Here is a 27,455-nt window from a genome sequence, read left to right on the forward strand (position 1 = left end):
ATGGCAGTGACCGCGCTGGGCTGTGAACAGACGAGGCCTCCTTCCCGGGTGCCCTGATGCGGCCGGGGGCTTGGTGGAGCAGATCAGAGGAGGCCGTGCCACGTAGGAGGCGATGGTCCGCTAGTGGGCGCAGGTGCATGCGTGCCGCGGCCATGGACGCTCTCGGGGAAGAGAGCTTGGCGCTGTCCTCCTCCTCTGCCTGTGATGCAGAATTTGATGCGGTGGTTGGATGTTTACAGGACATCATCATGGATGCTGAGCTCCAGTTACTGCAGAGAAACGTCATGGACAGGCACTACCAGGAGTTTGAAGACACGGAAGAAAATAAACTCACCTACACACCCATCTTTAGTGAGTACACTTCCCTGGAAGAGAAGCTTATGGAAGAGCAGCTGCTGGAGCGGATCCCTGGATTCAGCATGGCAGCCTTCACCACATCAATGCAGCACCATAAAGATGAAGTGGCAGGTGACATATGCGACATGCTGCTCACATTCGCGGACTTTTTGGCTTTTAAGGCAATGTCTCCGGACGACAGAGCAGAAGAGGAAGGCCGTGGGCTGGATTTAAGCAGTGGCCTGGTAGTGGCTTCCCTGTGTAAATCATCTTCCCAGCACACCCTGCGGCACTAGGTCTCACCTCCAGACAACGGGTGTGTGTGAGGGGGTCATTCTGACGTCACCACCCAGCAGGCTCAGAGACCCGGGCTCGTGACAGCAGCAGATGTATCTTGCAAAGATCAACTGTACCACAGTCCTTTAGTCATGTGAACTATTGACGGGTCACCAACACCACGGCCGACACGCCCCACCCTGTTCTTCTGAAACACCTCCTATCCAGCCATCTTAGCTCCCTGTGCGGGCCCCGCTCCTGTGAGTGCAAAACTGCTTTCTACGCTGCTGCGCCTCTCTTCCCAGGAACCAGCGAAAACTGGCTGTAATGCTGGAAATAAGACCAAAAGCTATCTTGTTATTATAGCATGTGAAGTGTGTCTCGGCACGTCTGCCTAAAATCCTTCCTGATTAAGCCAGTGTGCTAGGTTTTCTGCGGGGTTAGGCGGGGGCTCTGCACGTTCTTCGTCCCGCCAGACTCTCCCCTGCCCAGACAGGGCTCCTCCTCCGACGGGCTCAGCTCCGGCAGGCCGCGCACAGCTTTGCGGTCGGTCACCTGTCAGCTTTGGTAGACGGGTAGCAACAGAAAAACGTGTGTGTCACATCTCAACAAAGAAGCGAACAATGGTTCAATTCCTAATGTATACCTTTGATTTTAACCTTTCTAGTAAGTATAAGAGTCTGTACTGAAAAAAAAAAAAAAAAGAAAAAGCTAGGTGCGGTGGCACATGCATGCATGCCTTTAGTTCCAGCCCTCAGTGGGCAGAGGTAGGATGGTAGGATCGCTGTGAGTTTGAGGCCAGCCTGGAAGTACAGAGAGTGAGTTCCAGGTCAGCCTGGGCTAGAGTGAGACCCTACCTCAAAAATAATAAAAACAATAAAGGGGGGCAGCAATAACTGATATCAGGGAGACTTCTATTGCCCCTTCTTCATAATGCCAGGTGCGACGCCATTCCCTCCAATTTACTGTTTCCCGTGCCATTTTGCTTCCTGGAATGAAGAGGCCGGAGGTTTAGCGGAGGAGCTCAGACTGCGACGGCAGCAGCAAGAACAAAGAAGGCACGCAGGCCTCAGTCTGTTCAGGACAGGACAACCCGCCAGGGAGGACGTCTTGGGTATCTGGTGGGAGACACACTCCCGTCTCCCCCAGTGTTCTCATAGTGGAAGAAGGACCAGCAAAATCAGAGCCGCCAGCACACCTGGTTGAAAACTATATTCCTGCCATCATGACCCGCAGCATGTTGTGTGACGGGAATATTGTAGAATAAAAGCGTTCCAAAATCCATCCGTGGCCACGTGTGGTGGCGCGCGCCTTTAATCCCAGCCCTCAGGAGGCAGAGGTGGGAGGATCGCTGTGGGTTAGAAGCCACCCTGAGACTCCATAGTGAACTCCAGGTCAGCAATGAAAAAAAAAAAAAAAAAAGATGAAAACTTTTTTTAAGTGTCAATAAACATGTTTTTTTATTATTTATTTATTTATTTATTTATTTATTTATTTATTTATTTATTTATTTATTTGAGAGTGACAGACACAGAGAGAAGGACAGATAGAGGGAGAGAGAGAGAATGGGCGCGCCAGGGCTTCCAGCCTCTGCAAACGAACTCCAGACGCGTGTGCCCCCTTGTGCATCTGGCTAATGTGGGACCTGGGGAATCGAGCCTCGAACTGGGGTCCTTAGGCTTCACAGGCAAGCGTTTAACCGCTAAGCCATCTCTCCAGCCCAATAAACATGTTTTTTTATTTTTATTTTTATTTATTTATTTGAGAGCAACAGACAGAGAGAGAGAGGCAGAAAGAGATAGAGAGAATGGGCACGCCAGGGCCTCCAGCCACTGCAAACGAACTCCAGACGCATGCGCCCCCTTGTGCATCTGGCTAATGTGGGTCCTGGGGAATTGAGCCTCGAACCGGGGTCCTTAGGCTTCATAGGCAAGCGCTTAACCGCTAAGCCATCTCTCCAGCCCAAGATGAAAACTTTTGCAGCTGACTTTTGTGGTGCTTTAGGAACTAGCCAAAAGTTTTTAGTAACCATGAGAACCTTAAGAAAAAAGCCGTCCGGGTAACAATGACCTTTGTAGTGACTGGACTTATCCTGCCTCTATCTTGCTCTGAGTTCAGGGAACTCAGCCTACGTTCATTCCCTGCTCCCAGCGCAAGGGACTCTGTGTTCACTCTCTGCTCCCAGCTCCAATGGCAACCTTGAAAACACAGCCCAAGCTGCTGATGCCGGTGCTAGAAGGAGAACAGGCCTCACTCACCAGGAGTCATCATATCCTTAACCTATCCTGCGGCCCCTTCCTAGGAACCCGCCCAGCGCCAAAGCCTCCAGCCAGCGACTGTCTGTCAGACACCGCGATAGGAGGGCGCTTTAGTTGGTACTGCCCAAAGGGAGGAGGGTTGCAGTTGGGACAAGCAAGAGGCTCAGGACGACAAGCTGGGGACGAGGTGCCTTGGGAATAAAGATTTGGAAAATTCCTTGGGCAGTTAGGTTGCCGTACACATGCCTGGGCTGTGTGCACAGTCAGGAAAGATCAAAGAAGCCTCCAAGGCACTTCCAGATGAACTTTCAGGCATGGAAAAAGGCATGTGGAAGAGAGCTGTGGGTTGTCTAGCTGAGAGCTGGTACTGACCCCAGCGTGTGCAAAGACCGTTTTGCTTTTTCCTTCCTGGAGTGTGTGCCCAGTCATTCACTGACCCCCAAGCTAATGGAGCAGAGACGGCAGCCACAGGAGACAAAGCACACAGACTTAATACAATTAGGCTGGTAACGTTACTGTGCAAACAAACACCAGTAGCCATAACACATCCTTGAGGCCAGGATCTGATAGCCAGGACTGCCACTTCCACTGTTCAAAATGTCTGGTTTTCAACAACAGCAGCAGCAACAAAATTATGATGTCTACTCAGGATAAAACAGGAAAAATAAAACAAACAGCCCCAAGTAAGCCCAGACATCAGCTTCACTAGACAAAACTTCACATGAACTAATTAATTATGTTCAAGAGTTAGCGGGGCATGGTGGCTTTCTTTACCTGGCATCCTCGCACTTGGGAGGCAAGTTCCAGGCCAGTTTAGGCTACGGTGTGAGACTTTGTCTCAAAAACAAGACATAAAGGAAACTAGATATGAAGGTCTAAAGAAACTTATGAGAATGATGTGTCACCTAACAGTGCCAGCAAGGAGGCAGAAGTTATGAAAAGGAAGTAAGAATATTCCAGAGTTGAAAAGCATAAAAATGAAATGCAAACTTGTGGGACGGGGGCTCAGAAATGGATCTAGGCAGGTTTTAGATGGTATCACAGGGTGAAGGCAGGTCCCATGAGAGCACCCCACTTCCTGGTGCAGAGTTTCAGACTGCAGGCTGCAATCGCGAAGCCAGCCATGTGGGCATAACAAGTGTCCCAAGAAAAGAGTGAGGGAAAATGGAAAAGAATGCATGGAAAAAAAATAGTTGTCAAAATCCTAAAATTTATTTATTTGAGAGAAAAAGGCAGATAAAGAGAGAGAGAACCAGTGTGCCAGCCACTGCAAACAAGCTCCAGATACATGTGCCACCTTATGCATGTCTTTACGTGAGTACTGTGGGAATCAAATTTGGGTTCTTAGGCTTTATAGGCAAGTGCCTTAATCAGTGAGCAATCTTTCCAGGCCCCCTCATCCCAAAATTTGATGAAAAACATTAACTTATGCATCAAGAAACTCCATGTCGGATAGCTTCTGAGATCCACAGACACATCCCACCATCAACTGTCCCAAAGACAAAGGCTGAGAAAGGAGACCGGAAATTTCTGTGGATTCAAGGACTCTTAATTAGGAGAAAAGTCCTATTCTTTCAGATACCTTGGGGCCATCAGGATGAGGCATGATGCTCTACACACAGGAAGACCACCCTTTGTACTCATCAGCTTGGGTGGAACCAAACCGATGAGAAAAATGAGTATTGGAGAAGATATGAGACCACATACATGATGGAAGGAGGTAAAGCAGCAAGCTCATTCATACACCAGAATATAATTCAGCCAGGAAAGGAGTTAAGTGCTATTCTAAATGGATAAACCTAATATGATGGAGAATGGAATTTCAAAGGGGAAAGTGTGTGGGGGGGGAGGGAATTAACATGGGATTTTTTTTTTTAAATTTTTTTTAATTTATTTATTTATTTGAGAGCGACAGACACAGAGAGAAAGACAGATAGAGGGAGAGAGAGAGAATGGGCGCGCCAGGGCTTCCAGCCTCTGCAAACAAACTCCAGACGCGTGCGCCCCCTTGTGCATCTGGCTAATGTGGGACCTGGGGAACCGAGCCTCGAACCGGGGTCCTTAGGCTTCACAGGCAAGCGCTTAACTGCTAAGCCATCTCTCCAGCCCGGATTTTTTTTTTTTTTTTGAGGTAGGGTCTCACTCTAGCCCAGGCTGACCTGGAATTCACTATGTAGTCTCAGGGTGGCCTTGAACTCACAGCAATCCTCCTACCTCTGCCTCTCAAGTGCTGGGATTAAAGGCGTGCGCCACCACGCCCGGCCAAGGGATATTTTTTTTATAATCATGGAAAATGCTAATAAAAATTAAAAAAAATAAATAAATGGATAAACCTTGAAAACAGTATGCTAAGTATAAAAGGACAGGTAGAAAAAGTCAACATAGAATGGACTCACTGGTATGAAATGTCCATAGTAAGTACATTCGTAGAGACAGAAGGTTAGTGGTTGTCAAGTGGGGTTCATGTTTAGTGGGTGCTGGGTTTTCCCCTGTTGTGATGACAATGCCTGGAGTTAGACAGTGTTGACGGCTGCATAGCACTGTTACTTTATTTTAAAAAAGAACTCTGAATTGTATGCTTTAACATGGTTGAAATAAGTATAATGCCATATGACTTTATCTCAATTAAAAAAGTAGGGGGGCTGGAGGGATGGCTTAGCAGTCAAGGCGATTGCCTGCAGAGCCAAAGGATCAAGGCTCGATTCCCCAGGACCCATGTTAGCCAGATGCACAAGGGGGCGCATGCGTCTGGAGTTTGTTTGCAGTGGCTGGAGGTCCTGGCGCGCCCATTCTCTCTCTCACCCTCTTTCTCTGTGTCAAATATATATATATTTAAATAGGGTTGAATAGCTGTGGTGGTTTGACTGTGGAAGGTTCTCCAAAGCCTCATGTGTTTTGAATGCGTGGTCCCCAGTAGGTGGCAATTTGAGAGGATTATGGGGTCTTTGGGAGGTGGGGGGCTTGCTAGAGGGGATATGACATTGGGAGAGGACCTTGAAGTTTATCAGTCCAGGTAATCAGAGCAGACTCCTGCTGCTGATGTGTGACAGTGTGAGCCAGCTTTCTGCTCATGCCCTGCTGTTTCTGCAATGGACGAAACTTCCCCTTGAAACTGTAAGCTGAAATAAAACATTCCCTTCCATATGCTGCTTTTGGTTGGGTGTTTTTCTCAGTAACGAGAAGGTAACTAAAATAGTAAATCTGTGTAAAATCCACTGCTGTGCATTTGAAGAATGTGTTTAATATGTAGACATGTGAAAAATCATTGATCCCAATATTCTACACCAAGACTTTTCCCTTGTTCTTTAAAAATATTTTATTTTTATTTATTTATTTGGGGGAGAGAGAGAGATACAGAAATAAGCAGGGAGGGAAGGAGAAATGGAGAGAGAGAGAGAGAGAGAGAGAATGGGCACACCAGGGTTTCCAGCCACTGCAAACAAACTCCAGATGCATGTGTCCCCTTGTGCATCTGGTTACATGGGTCCTGGGGAGTTAAACCTGGGTCCTTTGGCTTTGCAGACAAGTGCCTTAACCACTAAGCCATCTCTCCAGCCCCCTTTCCCTGGTTTTAAACAATTTTATAGCCTAACCACTGCTGAGTATAGCACAAACCTTTCACCAGGGCAGCACAGGACTTGGACCTGTGTCCAAGTGGGTGTTCAGTATGTGGTTCAGAGAGCCCAGTGGGTACAGGAATGATTCACTTGATGCTTTGGGGGAGGTTATAGCAAAGAGAAGGGATCAGGGAAAAGGCCGTCAGAGGTTCATGCACAGGGCTGGCTAATTTTGTAAACCTGAAAAGATTTAGAATCACCTAGGAGACACACCTCTGGATGTGTCTGTGAAGATGTTTCCAGAGACTTAAGTTTAACTGAGGTAGGAACACCCACCCTGAATGTGAGTGACATCATTCCATGGGCTGGGGTCCCAGTCTGAGTGAAAAAGAGAAAGTGTGCAGTGCACCAGCGTTCATCTCTCTGCTTCCTGACCATGGATCATATGTGACCAGCTGCCTCATGCTGCTTCCACATGCCTTCCCCACTATGATGGACTGTGCCCTCAAACTATGAGCCAACTTTTTTTTTTTTTTCCTCTTAAGTTGCTTTTGTCATGTATTTTGGTCACAGCAAGAGTAACTAACACATACATACTTATCAGCAGGAAGTTCCACCACCTGCCAGTGAGGAATTTGGAAGTTTCTTACGAACATGAGGAGTTGGCCCATAGAATTCAGGGGATCTGGAAGGGTCCGGCTGTACTCGAAAGCTACCTGTTGTGGTGACTTCCTGAGCAGCTGCTTGAGCTCCAACCGAGGGTGGGTGGGTGGACGGGTGTTTTCAGTTTGGAGACAGTGCTTGCTAATGAACAGGAAGACACACCGAGCTTGGCACTGGAGGGGATGAACGACAGCTATCCCTATTTTTCCAGAAAGGATAGCAAGTGAACCCAGTGCTCCAGCCGGCATGTGGTCCTGCCCATCGCATGAGGAGAACGAACCCGAGTTGTCCTTGGTTGTAGGGGGAGGGGCTCTCCCAAGGTGCCAAGCCCAAATCCCTGATGACCTGGCAGTGTGCCTCTGGCATGCAGGCGCCAGCATCTCAGCCTCCCTGTCAAGCCAAAAGCACAAGAGCCAGCAAGACTATCTTCTTTCTGGAATTAACGACCACCCCAGTACTGCTGAGCATTCCTGCCAAATCCCACAGGGCCTAGGTTTGCTGGGCTCTGTGTCCGTGCAATGCATTCTCTCCATGCACCTGCTGAAATTAGAGCCCAGATCGGCATTTTCTACCTGGTCACACATGGGGACTTCATATCTATTTTTAAAATATCATTTCTTTAATTAAGTTTCTTGATTTTTATTTTACTTATTTGTAAGGAGAGGGAGAGAGAGACACAGAGAGAGAGAGACAATGGGCATACCAGGGCCTCTAGCCATTGCAAACAAACTCCAGGTGCATGCGCTACCTAGTATATCTGGCTTTACGTGGGTACTGGGGAATTGAACCTGAGTCCTTAGGCTTCCAAGGCAAACACCTTAACCACTGAGCCATCTCTCCAGCTTCCTTTTTTTTTTTTTTTTTTTTTTGGTTTCTCGAGATGGGGTTTCACTCTAGCTCAGGATGAACTGGAATTCACTGTGTAGTCTCAGAGTGGCCTCGAACTCGTGGTGATCCTCCTATCTCTGCCTCTACCTCCTGAGTGCTGGGATTAAAGGTGTGTGCCACCTTGCCTGGCCCAATTTTTAACATATCTTTATTTATTTGAGAGAGAGAGACAGAGGATGCCAGCATACAAGGCCTCTTGCTGCTACAAACATATTCTAGACACAAGCATCACTTTGTGCATCTGGCTTTATGTGGGCACTGAGGAACTGATCTCCTGGCCAACAGATTTCTTTTTCTTTTGCTTTTTTTAAACATATTTATTTATTTTTATTAATATTTTCCATGGTTAAAAAATATCCCATGGTAATACCCTCCCCCCACTTTCCCCTTTGAAATTCCATTCTCCATCATATTACCTCCCCATCTCAATCATTGTCCTTACATATATATATAATCACAACCTATTAAGTACCCTCCTCCCTTCCTTTCTCTTCCCTTTATGTCTCCTTTTTAACTTACTGGCCTCTGCTACCAAGTATTTTCCTTCTCACGCAGAAGCCCAATCATCTGTAGCTAGGATCCACATATGAGGGAGAACATGTGGCGCTTGGCTTTCTGGGCCTGGGTTGTTACCTCACTTAGTATAATCCTTTCCAGATCCATCCATTTTTTTCTGCAAATTTTGTAACTTCATTTTTCTTTACTGCTGAGTAGAACTCCATTGTATAAATGTGCCACATCTTCATTATCCACTCATCAGTTGAGGGACATCTAGGCTGGTTCCATTTCCCAGCTATTATAAATTGAGCAGCAATAAACATGGTTGAGCACGTACTTCTAAGGAGATGAGATGAGTCCTTTGGATATATGCCTAGGAGTGCTATAGCTGGGTCACATGGTAAATCAATCTCTAGCTGTTTTAGGAACCTGCACACTGATTTCCACAATGGCTGGACCAGATTGCATTCCCACCAGCAGTGTAGAAGGGTTCCTCTTTTTCCACATCCCCGCCAACATTTATGATCATTTGTTTTCATGATGGTGCTGGCCAACAGATTTTATAAGCAAGAGCCCTAAACTGCTGAGCCATCTCCCCAGCCTAGGACATCACATCTAGAGGGCCCCCTATGGCTGTCTAACTCCTGCCCCCACTTGTTCCACCTCAGTGGCAGGGTAACTTGGCTTCTCTTGTCCCCAAGTCACATTCAGACTTCAAGCGTTCACAGGGAGGGATGAGTGACCATGAAAATAACTGAATAATCAGTGAGAAACTTCTACCATAATGGGTTTTCTTCCCCCAGAATATACATATTAAAACATGGACAGTAATTATATGTTGTGTTAAAAGTGGTTTCAAGGGCTGGAGAGATGGCGTGGGGTTAATGTGTTTGCCTGTGAAGCCTAAGGACACAGGATCCACGTTAGCCAGATGCACAAGGGGGGCGCACACATCTGGAGTTCGTTTGCAGTGGCTGGAGGCCCTGGTGCGCCCGTTCTCTCTCTCCCCCCCCTTTCATTGTTAAATAAATAAAAATAAAATATTTTTTAAAAAGTGTTTTCAAGTGCTGGAGAGATGGCTTAGTGGTTAAGGTGCTTGGCTATGAAGCCTAAGGACACAGGTTCCATTCTCCAAGACCCACATAAGCCAAATGCACAAGGTGGCGCATGTGTGTCTGGAGTTTGTTTGTAGTGGCTGGAGGCCCTGGTGTGCCCATTCTCTCTATCTGCCTCTTTCTCTCTGTCATAAAATAAAACTATGTTAAAAATTGTTTTCAAGTCAATTTCTGTTCAACTTAAGATTGGAACATTGATGGGAAAGTGTGGGGGTGGGGAGGGAGGGAATTACCATGGGATATATTTTTTTTTGTTATTCATTTTTTTTTTAATTTATTTGAGAGCAACAGACACAGAGAGAAAGACAGATAGAGGGAGAGAGAGAGAATGGGTGCGCCAGGGCTTCCAGCCACTGCAAACGAACTCCAGACGCGTGAGCCCCCTTGTGCGTCTGGCTAACGTGGGACCTGGGGAACCGAGCCTCGAACTGGGGTCCATAGGCTTCACAGGCGAGTGCTTAACCGCTAAGCCATCTCTCTAGCCCCCATGGGATATATTTTATAATCATGGAAAATGTTAATAAAAATTTAAAAAAAAAGATTGGAACATTGTGAAAGCTCCCCTTCTGTATAGAACATAGCAGACATGCAGGCAGTCTGACCCCAACAAAGACCTGACAGCTCTGTCAAAATAAATGGGCAAGTCCACCTGCAAAAGAAAGACAAAGAAGCCGGCTGTGGTGGTGCACGCCTCTAATCCCAGCACTCGGGAGGCAGAGGTAGGAGGATCGCCTTGAGTTCAAGGCCACCCTGAGACTCCATAGTGAATTCCAGGTCAGCCTGGGCTAAAGCAAGACCCTATCTTGAAAAGCCAAAAAGAAAAAAGAGAAAAGAAAAGAATAGAAAAGAAAAAGGAAAAGAAAGATGAAGAGATCTCCTGACAGATAAAAAAGATACTCTGTTCTCACAAGAGCAAAACCAAACACCTTTAAAGACCAGAGGGCACTGTAGTGATGTGGACACACATGTCTGACCAGCTTGGGGATATGGCTGGGTTACAGGAGGTAAACCTTTCAGCATGAGGTGAAGAATTAAGGAGGTACCTTTACAGCCACACCTGCACTGAAAGGGACATCAATTATGAGATTTCTCTGCTTGGTTTGGGTCAAAAATTAGATGTGATGGGCTGGAGGGATGCTTAGCTGTTAAGGCGCTTGCCGGCAAAGCCAAAGGACCCAGGTTTGATTCCCCAGTACCCATAGAAGCCAGATGCATAAGGTGGCGGATGTGTCTGGAGTTCATTTGCAGTGGCTAGAGGCTCTGATGCACCCATTCTCTCTCTACCTCTTTCTCTAAGTAAATAAATAAAATGTTATTTATTTTTTTTTAATTAACAACTTCTATGATTATAAACAATATCCCGTGGTAATGCCCTCTCTCCCCCTACTTTCCCCTTTGAAACTCCATTCCATCATATCCCCTGCCCCTCTCAACCAGTCTCTCTTTTATTTTGATGTCATGATCTTTTCCTCCTATTATGATGGTCTTGTGTAGGTAGTGTCAGGCACTGTGAGGTCATGGATATCCAGGCCATTTTATGTCTGGAGGAGCACGTTGTAAGGAGTCCTTCCCTTCCTTTGGCTCTTACATTCTTTCTGCCACCTCTTCCACAATGGACCCTGAGCCTTGGAAGGTGTGATAGATATTACAGTGCTGAGCACTCCTGTCACTTCTTTCCAGCACCATGATGCCTTCTGAGTCATCCCAAGGTCACTGCCATCTGAAAAGAGGAGGTTCTCTACCAATAGTGAGAGTAGCATTAATTTACGGGTATGGACATTAGGAGAAGTGCTTACTGGGAAGTTTGGTGAGCATAGTATATACATTTAGCCCGGCAGCAGCTGATGTTACACCCCTAGGACTCATGACTACCCCTGTTTTAGGTTTTCAGTATCAGGGATGTATTCTGTCCCATGGAGTGGGCCTCCAGTCCAATTAGAGGGCAGTTGGTTTCCACCATGACAGATGTGCCACTATTGCACCTGTTGGCTCATTTGACCTGGCTGGCCAAATATAAGGCTTGCAGTGTCCACTGCTGAGTATCTTCACTGGTGGTTTTTCTCTCTCTCCCATTGAACTGCATGCACAGTGGCTTCTTCCAGCTTTCAGTCAGCTGGTCTACATGGAGGAGGTTATCAGCTCAGTTCCAGCAGGATTTCTCAGTGGCCTTGCAGCCCAAGTATGTGCAGTCTTCAGCAATATAAGTAAAATATTTTTAAGAATTAGGTGTGAGTATGGCAGACATTCTGGTTAGTGTGGAAGGGGGCTGTGGCTTCCCTGAGGCACATGAGGAAGTAGGAACATGACCAGTCATAGCACACCCCCATGACTCTGTCCCAGAGTGCTTGGCGAGGTCTAGAGATGCCTCTGATGGTAGTACTGGACGTGGTGGCATCTAGTGAGTAGAAGTCGGGAACCCCAGGAGTGACAGTCGGATGGAGGCCACAGCTAGGCAGTACCCAGTCCCAAGTCTGCCCCACAGGCTGTCCAAGATGGTAACCTATATGATACCCCACGAGAATCAATAAAAAGTCCTTCAGGGGCTGGAGAGGTGGCTTAGCGGTTAAGCGCTTGCCTGTGAAGCCTAAGGACCCCGGTTCGAGGCTCGGTTCCCCAGGTCCCACGTTAGCCAGATGCACAAAGGGGCGCACGCGTCTGGAGTTCGTTTGCAGAGGCTGGAGGCCCTGGAGCGCCCATTCTCTCTCTCTCCCTCTATCTGTCTTTCTCTCTGTGTCTGTCGCTCTCAAATAAATAAATAAATTTAAAAAAAAAAAAGTCCTTCAGAACACAAGTAAAATTCCTGTTCCACTAGGACTGGAAAATGTACTGAGCCAGGGACAGCAGAGCCTAAACGTTTCAATCTGGCTGCTAACTGCCTGGACAGTCATGGACCTCTGCGCATCTTAATTTCCTGTCAACAAGTTGACAGTCCCAATCTGGCTTACTGTAGCGAAACTCTTGGCTTGAAGACACCACATGTGAAATTCTATCAATGGACGTCAGCAAGCCTGTGAGGAACGCAGATAGTACCTACAAGGCAAAACCCAAGGCATTATGGGGGATAGTCCAGGACTCAAGCCATGAAAGGAGTAGGTCCTCGACCCTCGCAAGGATGCAGGATTGACCTCAAGCTCTCCCCTCTGAGTGCATTCCATGGGCATGGGCCTGTCCCTGGGAGCTCCTGTTGATCGGTGTTCTAAATCTGCAATTAAATCCATTTGGACAGCCACGGGCTCTTTGGATGGGATTTGATATTGCAGACATAAAGCAAAGATCAAGTTAGTCACAGAATGTCCTGGAGGGAGCTGAACATTTCAGAGCCAGCATCTTTCGGCACTGCTAGAGATTAATGGCACATTATGGGAAGCAACAATGCTGACATTATCTTCTCCCTGGGGCACTGCATTTATGAAAACAGAGGGAGGTTGCTTGAAACGGGGCCATTGAGAAGGAGCATAGCTCGTTGGCGGTAATTAAATGTTACTTATGCGCACAGTGGGGGGTTGGAGTCCCCCCAACTCAAGCCCTGATCCAAGTCTTCTCAAGGTATCTGGAGAATTAGTCAAAAGATAGGAGAGCGCCACTTGACTTTGAAAAAGTGACTCAGCCTTGCCACTTCCATAGGCTGGAGTAGGTGACGGTGCAGGGGGCTACAGACAAGCCCATCATAGACTGGAGGGTGAACCTGTATTTAATAAGGGCATGGGGGTTTAGTCTTGCCTACCTGACTGTGGCACCCATTCACAGTGAGGCAAAGTCATCTCACAAAAACCATTTTAGGGTGCTGAAGAAATGGCTCAGCAGTTAAGGCATTTGCCTGCAAAGCCTAATGACCCGAGTTCCATTCCCCAGCACCCACATTAAGTCGGATGCACAAAGTGGCACAAGTGTCTGGAGTTCATTTGCAGCGGCTGGAGGCCCTAGCATGCCCATAGTCTCTGTCTCTCTCTTCTTGCAACCTTTCTTCTCGCATACCTTGCATTCTAGTACTTGGGAGGCAGAAGTAGGAGGATGACTGTGAGTTCGAGGCCACCCTGAGACTACATAGTGAATTCCAGGTCATCCTGGGCTGATCCTACCTCAAACAAACAAACCAAAACATTTTATTATAAAGTGTTGAACATCTCAGGTGATTTACTGAGTACTGTACTAGAAGTGAAAAACAATGGTTACTCCTTATGAGCACTTTCCATTGAGAGCTCCTGGCCTTCACATCACTGGGGATTGGAAACCTGCAAAGCCGACTCGTCATCAGCTGGGGGCCGTTAGTGTGACCTCACACTCTTACAAGGTGTGATGGGTGCTCTAGATTGGACTGAGAAGCACCTGAAAATTTAGTGAAGCACGTTTGTGCGCCTGTGAGCGCATTTTCAGAGATCACACCACACCCTATCACTCAATTCCTGATGGAGTTACAATACGATGGCATTATTAGAAAATGGTGACAGGTAGGAAGTGGAGCCTAGCTGGAGGAAGCAGTCACTTGAAGCCTGTCCTTGGGAGACACATCTTGTCCTGGTCCCTTTCTGTGTCCTTTCTCTGCATCCTGGCTGACATGATGTGAGCTGCTCTGTACCACCATGTCCTTCCCACTATGATGGACTCAAACCATGAGCCAAAATACCTTTTCGGGCTGGAGAGATGGCTCAGCGGTTAAGGAGCTTGCTTGCAAAGCATAATGGCCTGGGTTCTATTCCCAGGCACCCACATAGAGCCTGATGCACAAAGTAGTGCACGCATTCTGTGTGTATCTGGAGTGCATTTGCAGTGGCTAGAGGCTCTGGCATGGTCTCTTTCTCTCTCCCACTTATAAACAAACAAACGAATAAATAAACAAAAGACTTAAAAATACATCTTTCCTTTCTTTTTTAAAAATATTTTTTAATAGCTGGGCGTGGTGGGGCATGCCTTTAATCTCAGCACTACGGAGGCAGAGGTAGGAGGATCGCCGTGAGTTCAAGGCCACCCTGAGACTACATAGTGAATTCCTGGTCAGCCTGGGCTAGAGAGAGACCCTACCTTGGAAAACCAAATAAATTTTTTTAATTAATTAATTTATTTATTTGAGAGCGACAGACAGAGAGAAAGACAGAGGGAAAGAGAGAGAATGGGCGTGCCAGGGCTTCCAGCCTCTGAAAACAAACTCCAGATGCGTGCGCCCCCTTGTGCATCTGGCTAACGTGGGACCTGGGGAACCGAGCCTCAAACCGGGGTCCTTAGGCTTCACAGGCAAGCGCTTAACCGCTAAGCCATCTCTCCAGCCCCCAAATAAAATTTTTGAGAAAATATTTATTATTTGTTTGTTTGAAAGAGGGAGAGAGGGAGAAAGAGAGAGAGAGAGAGAATGGGCGGGCCAGGGCTTCCAGCCATTGCAAATGAACTCCAGATGCATGTGCCACCTTGTGCATCTGTCTTACATGGGTACTGGGGAATCGAACCAAGGTCCTTCGGCTTTGCAGGCAAGCACCTTAACTGCTGAGCCATCTCTCCAGTCCCATCTTTCCTTTTATAAGTTGTTTCTGTTAGGTTTTTTTTATTACAGTAGCAAGTAAAGCTAATACCTTAAGACGATTATGAGGATTAAATATATTATAAGTGAAAAAAAAAATAAAAGATATCGTAAGTGCTTAAAACACTCCAGTCACGGAACTCTCGGTATGTGGTAGGACGTACCCGATGGACATGGACACACGTTCTGAACGCTTTGGTATGCTGCTCAGCCTTCTGGCCGAGATTAAGCGTAACCTGTTGTCACAGAGGCAGCATGGGTGCTGCCTCGGTCTTGGGATCACATACTCCAGGACGCGGAGCAGGAGCTGGAGCGGAGCTGGCTCCATCCACGCCTCGGGGGATTGGATGGTACTGCGTCCAGTCTGCTGGAATTCCTTCTGGGCAACTGTCTCTCCTTACTTCAAACAAACATAAAACTCAGAGGGAAAAATATTTACATTATGAAGGCTTTTAAACTTAACATTAAGGAGAAAAACTAATCACAAAGGCTTTCAAAAGATTCTGTTACTGTCAAGCTCAAAGGAAAGGCAGAGCAGCGAGGCCGAGCTCAGCGTGAGTCCTTGACCAGGCAAAGTCAAACCTGGAGTGTTGATGAGAAAAATGGGACAAGAAGTGAAAAGCTGGGCCCGGAATGGATATAGAGCCGCAGATCCTGCCGCCACCAAGACATTGAGGAAACTTGCGGATGGCTTCATGCTCCTCGAGAAGAAGAAGAAAAAAAAATGAATACCTTAAAACAAACATACACAGCACTAAAATTTATTGCAGAAAGAGAACACCCCGCTGGGCATGGTGGGGCCTGCCTGTGTACCTAGTACTTGGGAGGCTGAAGTGGGAGGCGTGTGGAAGTCTCAAGAACTCGAGGCTAGGCCAGTCAGGGTGGCCACAGTCCACTGCAGGAAAGAACAACAATAAAAAAAAAAAAAAAGGTAGCGCTGAATAAATCTATAATCATTAAAGAGATGGATGCAGTAATTGAAAATCTACTTTCCTTCTAAAACCATCATATAAATGAGTTTATTGAGAGTTCTATGAAACATTCCAGGAAAATAACAACCCAATTTTATACAAAACCCAAATTGCCTTTGGATGCAGATGACAATGGGATCACAGAGAGGGGGAAGGCTCCTTAGCCGGGGGAGCGAATTTCCTCGACTTACACATGTTTCTTCATCCATGCGTGTGTAGGTGGGTACATGAGGATGTGACCAGAGGTGAAGGCTTTGGGAAGACACGACCATGACAGGTGTGGACTCCACTGCGTGCAGGTGTGGCATGCCCAGGGAAACACTCCTCGCCGGGCTCCTGCTACATAGGGACATCCCACCTAGGACACCCCAATGTAATAGGTGTCCCAAAATACCAGAACTCAGAATATGGACTCAAAGGAGCTGAGCAAGTACCCAGGGAGGGAGGTGATGTGAAATCCCAGGGGTCCAGGCAGAAGTGTTAAAGGAAGGAGGGACAGATGGGAATGGGGCAGACGAGGGACAATAGAACTGGGAGGGGACCAGGGGTCTAGTCTTCCCTGGGGTCCTCCTGAGTCCCATGCTGGTGAGACACTCATCCTTCGGGCTGTCTTTACTCATCCAACGCTCACAGAGCCCTCAGTGGCTGCCTGGCAGTGGTCTGTGTCATTCCGTGAATTGCAAGAAGGTGCTGGCAGCCCCGAGGAAGGACAGCTGTCCCCACAGATGCCCTAACTCCGGCTGCCTGCGACTGGGATCTTACTTGGGAAGAGGGTCTTTGCTGATGCACACCAAAATCAGGGGCACTAAGGAAACCCTGATCCAGTGTCTGGTGTCCCAGTAAGCAGAGGACACACAGACCCAGAGAGACGCCACACGTAGGCAATGTAGAGTGCACACCACCAGAGGCTGGCAGAGACTGGCAGGACCTTTTATACAGGGTGCAGGCACAGCCTGGCCCAATCCCTATATTCTGGCCTTCTGCCCCGCCCCCCGCCCCCAAGAACGTGAGAGATGGCAGTGGCTGATTCGTGCCATTCTGTGGCACAGTCCTCAGGACTCGTTAGGAGGTTGGAGGCAAACCTAAAGTCTGCAAGTGTGACTAACCTCTCTGGTCACCGACAGAGAGGGGAAGTGACCCTAGCGTGCCCCTCTGGCTGGCTGGTATTTCTCACGGTGAGGATGCCGCATGCAGCCAGGCTTATGTAAAGCCTCTTGTGAAATTTACACACCCAGCTTCCGTCCCTAACCCTCCCGTGGCTCCCTCCCTCTCACCCCAGCCAGCCCCACAACACTCGCTAGGAAAAGCCAACTGTGCTTAAATACAGGTAAATCGGTGGCTCAGGGATTCTCAAGCCTTTTAAAATTAAACTGGGGCTTCAATAGAGTCATGAGGCTCAGTCTGCAATTCTCATAGAGCCTGGCCCAGGGAACTCACTGCCACAGCTCCCTAGAAGCAGCTAGTGCAGGGAGCCGGGTCGGTATCATGACTGGTGTCTAGGGAGCCACAGTACCTGCAGCTGTGTCTTGGTGGAAAGCTGGAAACTCACCAGAGTGTCACGAGGGCCCCTAGGCAGTGGGAAGGAAGCAGAGAAGTTGGTGGGTGCTACAGGGCTGCGCTAACGTAATGGGACTCTGTGGGTGTGCACTGGGGCACCCACACAGGCACACACATAGCAAGGCTTCCATCCCAAGGACATTTACTCTGTTAGCTCACGTGTGCAAGATGCCCGGCCTCCGGTTTTTTCTTTTGTTTTATTTTTTAACCTGAAAACCCACCCAGGAAACACACCCATCCCTCCTTAAGTAGAGATAGCCATGGGTTCAGTGGAGTCCACTCCCAACCTGCTTTGTAGGGGACACATGGCAACTCCCAGGGATACTTGTGGCGATTGTTACAGGAGTGCTAAGCAGTGGAGTTAGTGCAGCTGGCCCACATCTGCCACAGGGCTGGTGCACATCGCATCTGACTTAAAGTGTGCTGGTGCCAAGGGTTTGCATCTCAAGTGAACAACTGTCAAAATAGTCACAGTAGGGATTGAAGAGATTGCTTAGTGGTTAAGACATTTTGCCTGCAAAGCCAAAGGACCCCAGTTCAATTCCCCAGGACCCACGAAAGCACAAGGGGCGCATGTATCTGGAGTTCTTTTGCAGTGGCTAGAGGCCCTGGTACAGCCTCCCTCCCTCCCTCCCTCCCTCCCTCCCTCCCTCCCTCCCTCCCTCCCTCCCTTCCTTCCTTCCTTCCTTCCTTCCTTCCTTTCTTTCTCTCTCTTGCTCTCTCTCTCTCAAATAATTAAATAAAATATATTAAAAAATAGTCACAGTAGGAAAGAAATGATCAAGGCTGGGGATAGGTACAGATGTCAGAGGACCCATCACACCAAGCTGCACCAGTCCAAGAGGAGGCTCAGAGCATGGGTTTGGTGTGAACCTAAGATCCTGTCACTTTAGGATGTGAATAATTTGTCCTACTAAGATGCATTCAGAAGACACCCAGCCAAAGAGCCCTGGTTCAGCTGGCTCCAGTGCCTTCAGAAATTTGGTTCATGGAAAATGGGGTGATGTCATGCAAGCTCTCAAAGAGGTGTCCCAGGATCCTCTGCTGAACTTGTCTTTTTTTAAACTTGCAAGCAGAGAGAGATAGAAGAGAGACAGAAAGAATGGGCACACCAGAGCCTCCAGATTCACGGACTGCATTGTGCATCTGGCTTTTACATCAGTACTGGGGGGGGGGGGGGATCAAACCAGCTCCTTGGACTTTATAGGCAAGCACCTTAACTGCTGAGCCATCTCTTGAGCCCTGAACTTGTCCCCCCACCCCCCGGCACATACTTTGCTTTGCAGCAGAGACTTAAGCTCCAAGGGGACACAATCACAGGCCATGACAAGGAACAGTGACTTAGACAACCTATACTCTTCTTCAACCGACAACTTGTGGAGACCATGTTAGTCAACTTCTTATGGTTGGGACAAAAATCCCTGAAAAAATGTTTCGAGGAAGGATGACAGCTTACAGTTCCAGAGGGTAGAGCCCACGGTGACAGGGAAAACATGGCAGGAACAGGAAGCCAACGTCACAGTCACAACAGCCGAGAGGAAGTGGGGGGTTGCCCACGCTCAGCTAGGTGTTGGCTTTGTATGAGGTTCAGGAGCCTGGTCCATGGCATGGTGCCACTTACAGTGAAACTGGGTCTTCTCAATTAACCTAATCAACATAAACTCTCACAGGTGACTCTATGTTCTGTCAAGTTGACAAGCAATACAAGCCATCACAATGTCTGAATCTAAAAACTGTTTAAAATTCAAACATGCCCAGAGGCTAGGGCCTGACACTTGCTGAGACACTGCATTTTAGAAGAACTTTTCGGTCTTATTTGTCCTACCAAGAAAAACATGTAAGTTCAGATAATAATCAACTGTGGGTTAAGAAAAGAGCCAAACATTAGAAAACAAAAAAAACAAACAAAAAAAACCTTTAGTTGTTGTTTTGAGACAGGGTCTCATTATGGTAGCCGAGGCTGGCCTTGAAATTGTACCAATTCTTCTGCCTCAGCCTCCTAAGTGTTGGAATTAATAGGCATGGGCCTCAATATCTGGCTTAAAAGTAAGTAATTGTAAGCAAAATATAGGCTGGAAATGCTTGTTATGAAATTATGAGACATAATGCTAATATCACTCCTGCAAATTCTCTTTCTTTCTTTCTTTCTTTTCTTTTTCTTTTCTTTTTTTTTTTTTTTTTTTGGTTTTTTGAGGTAGGGTCTCACTGTAACCCAGGCTGGCCTGGAATATACTATGTAGTCTCAGGCTGGCCTGAAACTCATGGCAATCCTCCTACTGGGATTAAAGGCGTGCACCACTACACCCGGCTTGCAATTTCTTTTTGATTATTGACTTCATATGCGAGTTTCAGTATTTTATACTGAAATGGATTTATTTTCCATGTCAAAGTGACATGAATTATTTTTCACAGAGACATAAGAGTGTGTAATGAACACGATTGAAAATTCACTAATTAGATCCATTTTTAGCCATGATGTTGGCAGATATTGACAACCGTTTTTCAATTACGATTTATGAAACATAATCTCCAACTCTATAAGACATGCAGAAACTTGGTGATTAATAACTCTTATGTACAATGTAAGGTGTAAGCACAGCTGTCTATTACCATCCCAGAACTTTTTCTTTTTGCTATGTGTATAATGTAGTGTGTGTGTGTGTGTGTGTGTGTGTGTGTGTGTTGTGAACAGATGTGTATCTGCCTATGTGGTGCAATGGCGGGGGGGAAGGGTTTATTTTGGCTTACAGACTTGCGGGGAAGTTCCATGATGGCAAGGTAAAATGATGACATGAGCAAAGGGTGGCCATCACCCCCTGGCCAACAGAAGGTGGACAATAGCAACAGGAGAGTGTGTCAAACACTGGTAAGGGGAAACTGCTATTGTACCCATAAGCCCACCCCCAACAATACACTGCCTCCAGGAGGTGTTAATTCCCAAATCTCTATTGGCTGAGAACACAGCATTCAGAACACCTGAGTTTATAGGGGACACCTGAATCAAACCACCACAGGCTCCATGTGCTCATCTGTGGTAGCCAGAGCAGAACATCCGGTGTCCTACTTTATTGCTCTTTTCCTTATTTTTTTATATTTTTATTTAGTTATTTGAGGGTAGCGGGGGGTGGGGGGAGAATAGGCTTGCCAGGGGCTGTAGCCACTGCAAACAAACTCCAGATGCATGCACCACCATGTGCGTCTGGCTTACCTGGGTTCTGGGTAATTGAACCTGAATCCTCAGGCTTTGCAGACAAGTGCCATAACCACTAAGCCATCTCTCCAGTCCATCTTTTTGCCCATTCTTATTTGAGCCACAGTCTCTTACTGATCCCAGAGCTTGCCATTTTCCATGAACTGTGGAGAGCCTTGAGTCTCTGCTCCCCTATGACACTGGGGTTACAGATGTGCATGGCCACACCTGACTGCTTATGTGGGTCCTGGGGATTCAACCCTGATGGTCTTTCAGGCCTCCTCGGGCACTCATGCTTGCACGGGACATGCTCTTAACTTCTGAGCCATCTCTCCAACACCCTCTGGACGGTATTTTTAAAATTCTATTTGTGAAGCCGGGCATGGTGTCACACGCCTTTAATCCCAGCACTCGGGAGGCAGAGGTAGGAGGATTGCCATCAGTTCCAGGCCACCTTGAGACTCCATAGTGAATTCCAGGTCAGTCTGGGCTGGAGTGAGACCCTACCTCGAAAAACCAAAAAAAAAAAAAAATCTATTTGTGTGTGTGTGTATGACTGCACTTTTATTTTATTTTTATTTTTACTTATTTATTTGAGAGAGGGAAAGAGGGAGAGAGAGAGAAAGAAAGAGAGGGAAGGAGGGAGAAAATGGGTGCACCAGGGCTTCTAGCCACTGCAAACAAACTCCAGACGCATGCACCACCTTGTGCATCTGGCTTATGTGGGTCTTGGGGAATGGAACCAAGGTCCTCTGGCTTTGCAGGCAAGCGCAAGCACCTTAACCGCTAAGCCATCTCTCCAGCCCTATGACTGCACTTTTTGAAAATATGTTATTTAACTTCAAAGTGAAAGGACCAGTTCACATGCCCACCAAGACACTGAGAATAACTACAAGGAAAACACCTTGTGGTGAAAGTTCCAAGGCATGGGATCGCCTCCGGATGAGAATCCACATGCGACTCATTGATTTACACAGTCCCTCTGAGAATGTTAAGCAGTTTACTTTCGTTAGCATTGAGCCAGGAGTGGAGGTTGAAGTCACTATTGCAGAAGTCTAAGTCAATTATTTTAACAAACTGAGTCATTCAATTCAAAGAAATTATTATTTAAGTCTGGTGTGGTGGCGCACGCCTTTCATCCAAGCACTCAGGAAGCAGAGGTAGGAGGATCTCTGTGAGTTTGAGACCAGTCTGAGACCACAGAGTGAATTCCAGGTCAGCATGGGCTAGCGCGAGATCCTACCTCAAAAAACCGAAAAATAAACTATAATAAAAATTAATTTATTATTTATTATCAAGGAGAGAGAGAGAGAGAAAAACAGAGACAAAGATACACAAAGAAAGAAATGGGCGTGCCAGGCCCTTCCTACATTGTCAACAAATTTCAGATGCGTATGTCACTCTGCATCTGATTTTGCATGGGAACTGGGGAATTGAACCTGGGACATCAGGCTTTGGAAGCCGGTACCCTTAACCACTGAGCCATTTCTCTGGGCCATGACTGCACTTTTTACTTTTTCCCTATAGCCATGCAGTCATCTGTCTAACACAGAGGTCCCCGCACCCTTCACCCCAGCACCCCCAACAGTTACATCCTGCAAACCTTTAGGCCACTCTCCTCAGTAGAATATGACAGGACTGAGTCCCAAAGTAGAGCGTGCAGCCTACCAGCACGCCCTGCCTCCCCCCCATACCCACCCCTCGCTGTCAGTTCGCATGCCCACCAAGGCACTGAGAATAACTTCAAGGAAAACACCTTGCGATGAAGGTTCCAAGACATGGGATCGATCACCTCCAGATGAGAATCCACATGCGACTCATTGATTTACACAGTCCCTCTGAGACTGCTAAGCAGTTTACTTCCGTTAGCATTGAGCCAGCAGCGGAGGTTAAAGTCGCTGTTGCAGAAGCCTCCTCCCCAGCTCCGCGACTGAGCCGTTTGAGGATGTTGTGAAAAAAGAATCAGAGCATGCGATCGTCCTGAGGCCTGCTCCTCTTCACGCTGCTCATTTCCCTGGGGACCATGTGGTGCGCTGGCCCCATGGTGCCTTCCTCACTAAGAACCATCTCTGGTGTGGATGAACTATAATTTGCTCACAAATAATTCACAATCAAAGTCCATTTTTTTTCATATTTCCAGGATTTGGGCTATTATGAACAAAGCTACTGTAAACAATTCTGTACAATATTTCTCCCCTCTTTTTTAGAAAGATTTTATTTTTATTTATTTATTTATTAGAGACAGAGGAGGAGAGAGAGAGAGAGAAAGAAAGAGAGAATGGGCACACCAGGGCCTGTAGCCATTGCAAATGCACTCCAGATGCATGTGTCACCATGTGCATTGGCTTATGTGGGACCTGGAGAATTGAACCTGGGTCCTTAGGTTTCATGGGCATGCGCCTTAACCACTAAGCCATATCTCCAGCCCCGCTCCCCTCTTAAGAATGCAAAAGTTTTAAAATTTGACCAAAGTTTATCTTATCATTTTCTTTATTGACTGCCTGCTGTAGGTTTACTTTTTAAAGAAACTGCCAAATTGTTTTCCAGATTGGCCACACCATTTTGCATCCCACCAGCATTGTAGGCAAGATGAATCCTGAGCAATGCCAGGCCAGGGTCACTGTTTTTGTTTGAGCTAAAGAGTAAGTGGGTCATTCCACTGTTCCTTTTTGTAAAAAAATATTTTTAATTTAATTTTGTGTGCGTGTGTGTGAGAGAGAGAGAGAGAGAGAGAGAGAAAGAGAGAGGGCAAGAGGAAGGAGAGAGACTATGGGCATGACAAGGGCTCTTGCTGCTGCAGGCAAATTCCAGATGCATATGCCACTTTGTGCATCTGGCTTTATGAGGGTACTGGGGAATTGAACCCAGGCTGGTAGGCTTTGCAAGCAAGCACCTCTAACCACTGAGCTATCTCCCCAGCTTCCTGTTCTCTGTTCTAGCTCCTGGCTCGCATCTTTCTATTCCAAGCACTGAGCCCATCCACCAAGATTTCCATTTAATTTATTGCATTTTTCAGTCCTAAAATTTCTGTTTAACTTTTTAAAAAATTTTTTTCAAGGTGCTGGGATTAAAGGCATGCGCCACCACACCCAACTTAGCATTTCTTTATGACTTCTGTTTCTCTGCTGAGATTCATTCATGTTCCCACTGCATTTCTAGCGCTCGCTGGGGCATCTTCACGATGATGGCTTCTGGTCTCTGTGTGATCAGCTTGACCTTGTGTCTTACTGGTCGATCCTTTTCACTGTTTGAGATCTTCCTGGTTCTTTACAGATTTTTCTGCTGAAACCTAGCCACTTGGGTCCCGCACACTCCATTGCTGCTGATGCCCACCAACCCTGTGCTGCAGGGCACGGATGGCATCTTGTGACTGGCATGGCTAGGGGGTGGGGAGCCCATGTTCTCCATGTGGCCTCTACCTTCATCTGTGGGGGGGGGTCCTCATGACTCTGGTGGGAGCTTCTGCTCTTCACTGACATCCCTAGCTGGGAGAGCAGAGGACTTGTGATGCTTCACCCTAGGGAAGCTGATTCCCCAAATCTTTCAGTGGGTCTGGGTCTCACTGCTATTTAGAGGGGTGGGCACTTCCCCCACAAACTCCAGCCCTAGCAGAGGTTGGGGCATCCCATTATGGCACAGGAGAGTAGAGGTCGTGTGTCCCCTCATCCACTCACTTTGACTTCCTCAGTCCTACCAGTGGGACTGACATCCTAGTGAAAGTTTGCTTCTTTTAGACTATTGTGGCCAAACAGATTTGGGTTTTGTTCTATAACTCAGTGTCTGGTTTCTCACTTCCCAAACATAGTGCTAACAGTGTGGGTGTCGAAAGAAAAACAACAATTAAAAATCGCAATGAAAATTCCCAGCAGCGGTAACAGTCAACAAACTGCAACAAGAGGGGTTAGAAGACAAGAACGAAGATTCGAGAGACACTGGAATATGTAACGGAGAAAGGTTGTAAAGCATCCTTCCTTTACTTCTAGCTTTTCAGGACAATGATGTTCTGGCCCCTCTAAGACTGGGCAAGAAAGTAGACAGCTCCCAGCCCCCACTCCACCATGCTTCAAAGCACCTTGGGATGAAGATTGACAGCTGGAAGGAGGACACAGCACAAGTGGCCACCTAACTGCAGAATGACTCGGACAGCACCCTTGCTGCGTGCAGAGGGGGACTCGGTGGGAGCAAGAGGAACTGAGTGGGAAGCTGGAGGATCCAGGTTTGACTGCGCTGTTGCCTGTGCTTGACATGGGTAAAACCGACGCGAATGATCCCTGGGGCTCTTCCAGACGCGAGCCCCCCCAAATACTCCGGAAGGCCACAGAAAACAGCAAGAGACAGGGAGGCAGATGGGGAAGAAAGGAAGAGGGCTTGGTTGAAGGAGAAGAGGAGGCGGGGGTGGGTGGGTAAAGGGTGGATGAAGAGAGGAAGGTGAGGAGGGATGGGTGAGGAAGGGGATCAGGAGGGAAATGAGAAAGGACAGATGAGCAGGCAGAGGGAGGATGGGCATGTGAAGGGTGAGCGAGCAGAGAGGGTGGGGGAGAGGAGGCATAGGTGAGGAGCGTAAGGGTAACTCATGTTGAGCCAAGTGTGAGAACAGGAAGAGATCCTGGAACCAGGGGGAACTGGGCAGGCTTGAGGATGCAGGTGGACACACACTCTGCCCCGTATGTCCAGCAGCAGAGAGGGCCGTGCTGGCACGGAGATCATCTGCCCAACTCCTTCCGGATGGTCTTCCCCATTGTGGGGTTGCTGCTGCTCTGGCAGCAATGGGGGTGTCAGTGAAGGACAGGAAGCCCTGCAGGGGGGAATGGCAGCTCCAAGCTCTGGCCTTCAAAACGGCCTCTGAGCTGTCTGCCTTGGGGGTGTGGGGGAACCAGAGCACAATGGCCCTAAACGCTGGCAAGAAAGGAAGGATGTTTTCTAAGGCAGTCAGGTAAGGGTGAGGTGGGGGACTTTCGTAGAGCTGTGAGGACAGTGGTGTCCCACCCCCCAACCCTTAAGGCAAGATCAGGAGACAAAAACTTCTGGTTATATCTGTAAACATCTTTGCCAGTCTGCCCAGCCCCTGAGCAGGAAGAACCAGGCCTCGTTATGGTCATGCTATCTTGTCATTTTTATGTGCCTCGGGAGTAGATGCTTTTGCAGGGACCCATGTTTTAAGACTGCATATGATGATCTACTTTAGAAAAGATGATCTTAGCTGGGCATGGTGGCGCATGCCTTTAATCCCAGCACTTGAGGAGGCAGAGGTAGGAGGATTGCAGTGAGTAAGTTCGAGGTCACCCTGAGGCTACATAGTGAATTCCAGATCAGTCTAGAGTGAGACCAAACCTAAAAAAAAAAAAAAAAGGCTCCGCTGAGTCTGCCCGGCTCCCTGCCCCTCCCCGGGTTCCCTCAGTCCAGCTCGGTCCAGCCCGGTTCCCGGGAGAATGAAGTTCATGTAAGAGGGGCATCCATCCGAGAAGCGCCGCTCTGAAGGAGAAAAGATCCGAAAGAAATAACCGGACCGAGTCCAGGTGATAGTAGAAAAGGTTCCCAAAGCTCGGATAGGAGACTTGGACAAAAAGAAATGCCTGGGGCTGGAGAGATGGCTTAGCGGTTAAGCGCTTGCCTGTGAAGCCTAAGGACCCCGGTTCGAGGCTCGGTTCCCCAGGTCCCACGTTAGCCAGATGCACAAGGGGGCGCACGCATCTGGAGTTCGTTTGCAGAGGCTGGAAGCCCTGGCCCGCCCATTCTCTCTCTCTCCCTCTATCTGTCTTTCTCTCTGTGTCTGTCACTCTCAAATAAATTAAAAAAAAATTAAAAAAAAAAAAAAGAAATGCCTGGTGCCTTCTGACCTCACAGTTGGTCAGTTTTACTTCTTGATTCGAAAGCAAATTCACTTCTGAGCTGAGGATGCCTTGTTTTTCTTTGTCAACAATGTCATTCCACCCACCAGTGCCACGATGCATCAGTTATCAGCTACCTGGAACACCACGAAGATTTCTTTCTACACATTGCCTACAGTGATGAAAGTGTCTGTGATCTGTGAATCTGCTTGTTCCTGAGGTGGGCTGGGGGTTGTCATCCGATTCTACAAAGAACAGTGGTGCCCTTCCATGACCCCCGCCTCCTTCCTCCAGGCTCAAGCACCACCTCCCTTCTTCAGGACCCTTATCGTTTGAGGCTTTTTCCCCTGCCCCTCTTCACAAGATGGGTAATGGTAGACATGGCCTCTTGCAGCTCTCCTTCTTTTCCTTTCTTTCCCCTTTGCCCTCCATTCTCATACTGCTTTAGACTTATTGTCAGTCTCTGTCACAGCTAATGATCATTTGTTTTCTATTCTTTTTCTAGCTGCTCAAGGGGCTCAGAGCCCCAATACTCCCTTCTTTTCACTACCTTCTTTTTGGGGGGGGGGTATATGGAAGGGACTGAAATTGTGGGGGCGATGGTAGGAGGCATATCAATAGAGAGGAAACCACTAAGCTGGACTGAATTTCGCCTGTGTGTATTCCGCAGCCCGGCCACTGTCTTTAGTTTCAGGCTGTGATGGGTTTCAGTGCTGGGGCACGAATGGTTACATGCTGGACGAATGGTTGTACTTGATGTTGGTATTTCCCTCTGCAAGATTTTTTTTATTTTTGTGAATGAAATATGT

The 27,455-nt window shown here is 47.6% G+C and overlaps 2 protein-coding genes and 1 pseudogene across 2 annotated transcripts in view; 2 read left to right on the plus strand and 1 right to left on the minus strand.

Moving 5' to 3' along the window:
- The window catches only part of Kcng2 (potassium voltage-gated channel modifier subfamily G member 2), a 45,475-nt gene extending 44,289 nt beyond the window's left edge, over window positions 1-1,186 (minus strand). The window contains exon 1 of the mRNA XM_045143491.1: window positions 335-1,186. The gene's annotated coding sequence lies outside the window, so the exon portion shown is untranslated. The remainder of the gene's footprint in view (window positions 1-334) is intronic.
- LOC101599778 (ADP-ribosylation factor-like protein 2-binding protein) lies at window positions 153-632 on the plus strand. Its single transcript, XM_045143779.1, has one exon. It carries the CDS (start codon window positions 153-155, stop codon window positions 630-632), a length of 480 nt encoding a protein of 159 aa, XP_044999714.1.
- A 25,061-nt stretch (window positions 1,187-26,247) lies between the features above and the next one.
- Window positions 26,248-26,849, plus strand: LOC101600061 (annotated as a pseudogene).
- Window positions 26,850-27,455: the final 606 nt, after the last annotated feature.

This window comes from Jaculus jaculus, chromosome 2 (assembly GCF_020740685.1).
Source record: "Jaculus jaculus isolate mJacJac1 chromosome 2, mJacJac1.mat.Y.cur, whole genome shotgun sequence".
Taxonomy (NCBI): Eukaryota; Metazoa; Chordata; class Mammalia; order Rodentia; family Dipodidae; genus Jaculus; species Jaculus jaculus.